Source organism: Biomphalaria glabrata, chromosome 15 (assembly GCF_947242115.1).
Source record: "Biomphalaria glabrata chromosome 15, xgBioGlab47.1, whole genome shotgun sequence".
NCBI lineage: Eukaryota > Metazoa > Mollusca > Gastropoda > Planorbidae > Biomphalaria > Biomphalaria glabrata.
Window position 1 is genome coordinate 5,000,525 of NC_074725.1, and position 8,670 is coordinate 5,009,194.

The 8,670-nt window shown below is 37.7% G+C and overlaps 1 protein-coding gene across 2 annotated transcripts; it reads right to left on the reverse strand.

Annotated features, from left to right (window-relative positions):
- Positions 1-1,180: 1,180 nt before the first annotated feature.
- On the reverse strand, positions 1,181-7,694 carry LOC106066702 (lactosylceramide 1,3-N-acetyl-beta-D-glucosaminyltransferase B-like). Of its 2 annotated transcripts, none has more exons than XM_013225782.2 (2): positions 7,218-7,694; positions 1,181-5,586 (listed from the first exon to the last, which is right to left on the reverse strand). In XM_013225782.2, the coding sequence occupies exon 2, from the start codon at positions 5,558-5,560 to the stop codon at positions 4,274-4,276; it is 1,287 nt and encodes a 428-aa protein (XP_013081236.2). In that variant the 5' UTR covers positions 5,561-5,586; positions 7,218-7,694; the 3' UTR covers positions 1,181-4,273. The 2 variants fall into 2 exon arrangements, with proteins under 2 accessions (XP_013081236.2, XP_055869290.1); XM_056013315.1 differs by having other exon boundaries at positions 7,138-7,694.
- Positions 7,695-8,670: the final 976 nt, after the last annotated feature.

Below are 8,670 nucleotides of genomic sequence, written 5' to 3' on the forward strand. Positions count from 1 at the left end.
TGCTATTTACATAAAAAACGGAACAACATATTATTGATAATGTGTTTTTGCAACGTTTAAGCATGGAAATTGAATGTAATATAAGTTAGAAGAGCAAACAAACATTTGTTGGCGTTGATTAGTTTTGCACAAAAAAATCCGGAACAATCAATTTTAGATACTTAAAACTATTGAGATGTTATGGGAGGAACATTAAAGGGTAAATCAGATTTTCAATAGCTTTTAGAGTTCTAGTTTTTTAAATCTAATCGTGACGGACAGACCGACCAACAGACAAAACGCACAAAAATAAGCTTCTTTTATTCGGATGGGGGCACTAAACAAAAAATAAATAAAATCTGATTTTTAAAAAAAGTTTAAGGAATTGGTTTAGCACCTGATCATGTTGCGACGTTACGCTACTGCACGAAAATCGCTGCATAAAAAGTCCATTTAAAAAAATGTGCGTGATATTTACATACAAAGTGCATTATTAGCCTTTATAAACAAACAGAAATGTTTTCTTTTAATTTTAGCAGCTAGTTGACCAGAAAAAACGTCTTTAACTATTATTTGTATTTGTTGTAAACATTTCCTGTAAATTTTAAAAATATATTTGACTTAGTGATACTGAAAATACACAAAAATTGTCCATCTTTGTTAGCATATTGTAACATTGCCTCCCTTACATTTACGTAATTGTTTTAGAATTGGTGTATTTTAATGAAAAGATCGCTTGCATAATTAATTTTATAAATTAAACGGTTTGCTTTTAGAAAACCAAAAGTAGCCGTTGCACCTAAACTTTTCAAGCCGGATTTAATGATGAAATAATATTTTTCATATCTCTTCTAGTTTTCGAGATCTGAGTGTGACAGACGGACAGACGGACAGACGGACAGACGGACAGACGGACATTTTGCACAAACCTAATAGCGGCTTTTTCCCCTTACGGGGGCCGCTAAAAATGAACGGAGAATGAACTGGTGCGCATCACTATAAACTCTTCAGTTCAAAACGGTAGTTTCATAGTATGATTAAACTGTTTCATTATTGAACAAGCATGTCTCATATCTCGCCAAAACAGAATTCATTGCCCTAGAGAGCGTGGCTGGCGAAAACAGTTGGCATCCTTTATATATAAAATTGGGCACTTGCAGCTGGGCACATATCACGAAAGTCACTTGGCGCCTAGCATACCGTCCAGAACATGCCACTGGGCGCTTATTACATGGGTGTCCAGAACATGCCTCTGGGTTCGTGTCATATGACAATAGCATTTAGTGTTTTTTAAAATATAACATCAGAGGTCCTCCAGCGACGTTTGGCGCATATGGCGCCAAGCTTTCTCCATATAGATTGGTCATAGAAGACTTCCACAGCCTTTTCCCAGCTGGTGCTCACAGACTTTAGGTTTCATGAAAAGCTGCGATATAGATCGCGATATAAAATTGTGAATTTATTAGAATATGGGCGACAGAGCAACATTGAGTAAATGGACAGCTGTTGAGCCTTTACATTTTGTCAGACAGAAACAAACGAATACAATACTTAACTGACACTCTGGGGTATTTATAAGTATATAACATTGGAGTGTTTATTTACATGAAAAAATAATAGAGTTGAATTTAAGTTTCATGTAACACAATAATAATAACTGACAATAATTACAAAGCAATATTCGATAACCTCACTTAAACATCCTCCAAGGCTTCTTATTGGTGATGCACTAAATCATTAGTCTATGCATAGCAAGGTACCACAATATCAACAGGTTTTTCGTTCTTGAGAAGACTAGATGTAGATCTAGATTCTCTCCCCGTCTAATCACACTCTTCATGCATCCATCGGTACAGGTACTACAATTTCTCAAGTTATACAACCACTGAATAATAAATAGTGCACAAACTATATAGTCTAATTGTAATTAGTTAGCTATAGCTTTTAAAATACCATAGACAAGATCTTAAAAAAAAAAAAACTATAAGTTATCCAAAAGCGTAATGATTCGGGGGCGGAAAGAGAAATGAAAGGGGGAAACAAACGGTGCATCATACCCACATAAGTGATAGAATCTTAACGTATTGAGAAAGCCAAAAATAATTCTTATCGCACAGATTCATTGATGTTGGTCTAGATCCATTTTAATTTAAATTACATGACAGATCCAAACTTAATTGATACAATTACACTTCGTATAAGCTTTTTTAAGAAGCATTTTGTTATGCTTTTTTCTTCTAACGTAGATTGTATAGTCATCTATTGTTTCTATTTCATGGTTGTGTTCACTAAGCCTGAGACGGCAGCCCAAAATAATGGGGACTAATTCAGATTATACCCCCACTTCAGTCAAGTACTATTTCTTTTCCTTGTTTGAGATTTCAAACAAAGTAGTTTATTACCAATCGTTATTAACTAACTGGTTAATTTTTGTTCTATTGATTCTTGTGTTGTAAGGTAAAGTATAAAAAATGTGCAAAATTTCAGTTTGATCCGAGATTGGGTGTCGGGAGAAATAACATGTATAAGCTTTTGGTTAGACAGACAGACACACAGACAGACTGAGTGTGTTGATATAAGCTTTGTAAAAATCAGTTTAGACATAGCCGTTAAACGTGAATCTGAAACACAAAGGAACGTCTCTGTCTCTTATTAGCTCGAAAGACATAATAGTATTTTGTAGAAACTAAGTTATATAGTGAGGCGCGATGGCTGAATAGTTTTAAGCGCTTGGCTTCCAAACTTAGGAGCCTGGGTTCGAATCTCGGTGAAGACTGGGATTTTAAATTTCTAAATTTTCAGGGCACCCCTTAATCCACCCAAATCTAATGGGTACCTGGGAAAGTCAAGTCGGTTGGTCGTTGCGCTGGACACATGACACCCTGCTCGGTTAACCGTTGGCAAAGAAACAGATGACCTCAACATCATCTGCCCTAAGTTAAGAAGTGATTATTTATAGTTATTTACTACATTCTTTCGTTTATTTGTAATGCATTCTTATTATTAGATACAGTCTCTATATATAAACCTATATGTCAGGGGGTTCTCAACTTGTGGGTCGCGACCCCTTTGGGGGGGGGGGGGTCGATGGACAATTTGCCAGGGGTCGCCTAAGACCATCGAAAATATGGATTGTTATTGTCTACTCTTCTATTGCTGTATGTGTGTGTGTGGGGGGGGGGGGGGTCGCGGCAGAGTGTGGGATTGTTAAAAGGGGTCGCCGAACTTAAAAGGTTGAGAACCACTGCTATATGTGATGTATCTGAAAAGGGGGGGGGGGCGCTAATAAAATGCCGTGCACCGGGTGCACAATAGGCAGTTAAGATACTCACTAAGAATGGATAGATACCAACATGCTACATAAGCCAATACCATGGCCACCCATTACAGCACTGGCGGATCCAGAACTTTGGAGTGGGGGGGGGGGGATTTTTTCCAAACCCTAACCCTAAGTTTACAGTCAGAGGACGACCAGTACTAGACCTACACATCCAACTACACACAGGTCATGTTCACATAACATTGAGGGGTCATCCATAACAAAGGTCAAATGGACTCATCCATACCATAGGTCACAGTCACAGTATTTAAGTACAACAACTGAGAACATTGAGCTACGTACAGAAGTCACAGAATACAACCCTTTTTTGGAACAATAGATCTATATCTAATGAAACGGTACATATATTTTTGAGTCTTAGTGGTACAGGTCTCTTCACCTACCAACAAAAGTCAATGTTTATAAAGCAGTGGTTCTCACCATACTTTTGTATGGCCCTGTGACCTGAATACGTAATAGAAAGCATCTTTGGCTTCTCAAAAGCTTCCATCAAAGGTGCCTCCGCTCCATATTGCTGGCAAGACTATTTTACAAATAACAATCTTATGTTGGAGGCAGGTGTGGATAGAAGCACTACTGACCAGTCGACTTATACTAAGATAAGATAAGATAAGCCCGTGCCGAAGACAGGCACACAGGGCGAAAAAGAATACTTAAGTAGATCTATTGTGGATGACGGCAGTGTCTGCACTAAATGTGACAGACTGACAGAGACTATGCAAGTCGTAACTGGGTTTTGCGTTATCTTGTGACGCACTGCACTTATCCTTAATCTTCGGAGTCGAAGACGTTGCAATCGCCATTTACATATCTTGTATTCTATTGTTAATTAACGAACTTAGTGGAGACATAGTAATACGCCTGAACAGCCACACTCATACATTATCCAGCAAACTTATTACAAAATTTCCACACACAAAAAAAAAAGACAAACTTTCCAATGTGTGTAAGTTCTCAGACTATGAAGTTACTAGAGAGATTCCATAGACCTGCCTGGTATGTGTCTTTTATAAGATTCCAATATTCCCTAAATATATCGGGACGTGTGATGGACGCCAGAATCGGACATTTTACCCCCTGCTGACCAATACACTTCATCGCCTCTGCGTCATTTAAAGTTAGGTTGCTACTTAGAGGGTAGTTGTGAAAGGTGACCCCGCCCACCACATAGGGCAACATGCCGAACAGGTACAGGTCATCGATCCAGAAGAATGGGGTCACCTTCGCAGCTTCATACATCGGAGTTACTAAGTCTGTTGTTATAATAACAACGAACCCGCTACAATAATCAAATGGAAATGTCGTTTTCCCAGGAAAGATGCGAGAATCCACTTTCCATTTACCCTCGCGCAGTATCCCCATAGAGTTTTTTCTCCAGTGGCTGCAGAAGATGGATTTGTTTTTACCGATCATGTGACTGTAGAAGGAGTACAGGAGTTTAAACGTGTTGATCATGACGTCATCGTCTATTTTTAGAACAAACCTAGAATTCATGCAGAACTGACTGACCCAGCGATATCCCATAACACCCTTAAGTGTCAGGTTGTGATAGTCGTCCAGGAAGTCGCCCATGACAGTATCATTGTATTTCTGGTGCTCTTCAAACAGAATATTCTCCAAACTCTTGTTCCTGGGTCTGCCCAGCAAGAAGGCAACTCTGACGTGAAAGGGAACAAAGAGAGACTCATTAGCAAACGTCTGCCGAATTCGCTGACGTCTGTCCAGGTTGTCTGGGGCAGTGTGTACAATGATGATAAAGTCGATGACCCCAACCCCTCTGCAGAGGTCACTGTTGACAAAGACATACTCGCCAATGATATTTGTGGGGTAAATAATTTCACTTTTTGATACGTTTAAATCTGAAGCAATCGACTTGACTTTCTCCACAGCTACAGGACTCAATGTGATATTCCTCCGCGAGTCTATCATATTAGTACTACTAACATCGACGCTTTTATTTTCCCCACATTCGCCCATTTGTCTGCTTACGCCATCGTTGTTAGTACTTTCTACTTTTACGACAGTGACGTTAAGGGTAGAATTGAAATTTGAGCTACGAAGACGCTCCGTGACGTTTCTGGCTTCTCCGATGTCCTCCATGAAGTCATAGGCGTGCAGTAGCTTGGAATGAACAGTGGACAAGTTCCGTAACTCTAGTACAAAACACAGCATCAGAACTAATATAAAGGCAGACGACAATCTCAAAATTGTTTTTCCGCCTTGACAGAAGAATAATCTCATTTTCAATAAGTTTCAACACTGTTCAACTGAAACAAAAAGAAATATTTTTGAACAAGCATCACGTGGTTGCCATTGAAGTCAGTTCTAGAAAAAAACAACAACGAAAAAAAAAATCTCTGAAAAAAAAAACAACACTTATTCCCATGAGGCCTGGTGGCTGAGCGGTTGGCTTCTGAACCGGGGGTGCCGGGTTCGAATTCTGGTGATGACTCGGATTTTAAATTTCGGAATCTTTGGGCGACGACACCCAGCTCTAATGGGTACCTGAGAATAGTTGGGGAAAAGTAAAGGCGGTTGGTCGTTGTGTTGGGCACGTGACACCCTTTTTAACCGTTGGCCGCAGAAATAGATGACCTTTACATCATCTGCCCTATAGACCACAAGGTCTGAAAGGGGAACTTACTTACCCAGGTGTCAGAAAAGAGGCCCAGCTATTAATGTGCAGGTGCTGCGATAAGTATGCATTAAATTCCTATTCCCTGAGCTATTCAAGAATAACAAACATGTAATTTATAAGCAAACTTTAGCTATTGTATTTAAAATAGAAGCTAAAAATTTATTTATTTAGATTTTTTAAATTCTTCTACCTAGTCTTTCTTAATTTAAATGTAAGCAGTAGACCAGATTGAATCAAAATTACTAGCATTGTTTAAATCTTTGAAAGCAACGCACTTTATTCTGAAGCGCATGGCACATCTTGTTACTTTATTGTTTACAAAGTTACGAAGGTAATTTTTTTCTTCAATACACACTAGTGTTATCTAGATCTAAATTTGAATAGAAAAATTAACCCTCTCTAGAGATGATGCAACTTCTTGCCGCAATGTGTGTACACGCTTTAAACTTCAGAAACTTATTAGAGATCGTCAAATTACTATCAAAGTAAAATCCATCCAGGAGAGAAGTTATGCTTCGAACCAAGCTTAGTTCCAGACCGAATACCTACAGAGGTGTAGCTAGGAATTTGCCATCATTTGGGGGCCCGGGGGGGCTTAAACTCTTTGGGGGGGGGGGCTGCATTTTGCGTAATATTAAATATAAAAAAACACCCATTTTCAAATTCCCCCTCCACCCCCATCCTAGCTACGCCTAATGTCCTAACAAATGCATAACGAATTTATTGAGATATTAAGTGTAAGGAATGGCGTATATCACGAAAAATAAACTAGAATTGATGTTGTCAATAAAATTCACTGTTTGATGACAGATATTTACAACTAATGAATTTTTTTTTTTTGCCTATTTAAAAATTTTGCAAATTAAAATATGAAAGAAATGGATGCAAATTATTCGTTGATCTATTTTTAGTTTAAACTGCAATCATCGTGTGAATTCGTAAACTAAAATTGTTCATTTCATTCAGAGGTGCAATTTGTGTGCTCCGATGGCTAGTCACAAGGACTCAAAGAGATGAACTTATGTCAGTCACTGTAATCAACTGCAAAATTATAGATAGTTTTATCTACGTAAAAATTCTATTTGGTAGCTGTAATAGACTGCACCGTATGATGCTTTCATTATAAAAGTATAATTTTGATTAAAAACCTTAAGATTAAAAAAAATAGTTCCTTCTTTACCTAATGATGATAACTTTATTGTTTCGCCAGCCTTCACTCGAGAATAGCTATTGATATTAAACACTCACAAAGCAACCTACCCTCCAACACTAAAATCTCCTAGAATAAACTCTCGTCTATTCTCAAAACGCTGTACTCTCCAAGCACTCCACTCTGTAGATATGTCACTCTCTAGAGACTATACTCTGTAGATATGTTACTCTCTAGAGACTATACTCTGTAGATATGTCACTCTCTAGAGACTATACTCTGTAGATATGTCACTCTCTAGAGACTATACTCTGTAGATATGTTACTCTCTAGAGACTATACTCTGTAGATATGTTACTCTCTAGAGACTATACTCTGTAGATATGTTACTCTCTAGAGACTATACTCTGTAGATATGTTACTCTCTAGAGACTATACTCTGTAGATACGTTAGAGACTATACTCTGTAGATATGTTACTCTCTAGAGACTATACTCTGTAGATATGTTACTCTTTAATCGCAATCGAAAGCCGTGAATGGTCCAAACTGGTTTTAAAAAATAATCTTTCCGCCTCCCTTTTACCCCTCATTCACAAAAAAAAAAAAAAATCCTTGTAGATCAGACGGTAAGTAAAATCGCTATATTTGTCTAATATATTAACCAAGTCATAACAAAGCGTCTCTGTACGCGCGTGTTCTGCGACATGCTTCTAGCATCTGGGCATCCAACACAATGGTGAACATTCGATTTTTTTTCGATCATGTAAGCTTAAATTCAGAGGCGTGTCTAGCAATGTGCGGGTGATTCGGGCTGCATGGGGCATCAAGTGAGGGGCTTCAAACATTCCCTCGGTCCTAAGTTCCTATAAAATAAAAAATGTTCTTATCTATCTTATTTTCTTGAGTTTTTTTTGGTATAAACTACACACTGTACATGCATCTTATCTTATCTTATATAATACAGACGTTACTTAAAAAAAGAAGATGATTACGTCCTACGCGTCATGCATTCAGTCATGCATATTAAATAATGAATTAAATTCTGCCAAGTCACTGGTTTTCCTGGCTAGCTCAGACAACCCATTCCATGCTCTAATAACACTAGGGAAGAAGGAGTATTTGTACAAATTTGTCCTAGCATATGGGATGAGGAATGTGTCTTTATCTTTGTGTTTTCTGAGTATTTTATTAATTTTGTTTTTGTATTTGAAGATTATGGTTCAGTGTTTTATGTATAATTGCTACTTTACTTTTGAGCCTTCTGTCCTGAAGGCTTTCTAAATTTAGTGATTTTACTAAAGGTGTTACTCTAGTCAAATGTGAATATTCGTTTGTTATGAATCACACTGCTCTATTTTGTGTCTGTTCCAGTTTCTTAATGTTTTCTTGAGTTGAAGGGTCCCAAACAGAGGATGCATATTCTATTATTGGCCTAACCAAGTTTAAATATCATTTTAGTTTTATGTTCTTATTTAATTTATAGAAATTTCTTTTAATTAACCCTAATGCTTTGTCTGATTTTTCGATACTAGAAGCATGTCACAGAACACGCGCGTACAGAG

What these genes read in the sequence shown, in the direction of transcription:
- LOC106066702 (XM_013225782.2), bottom strand. Translation starts at nt 5,560, where the DNA reads ATGAGATTATTCTTCTGTCAAGGCGGAAAAACAATTTTGAGATTGTCG.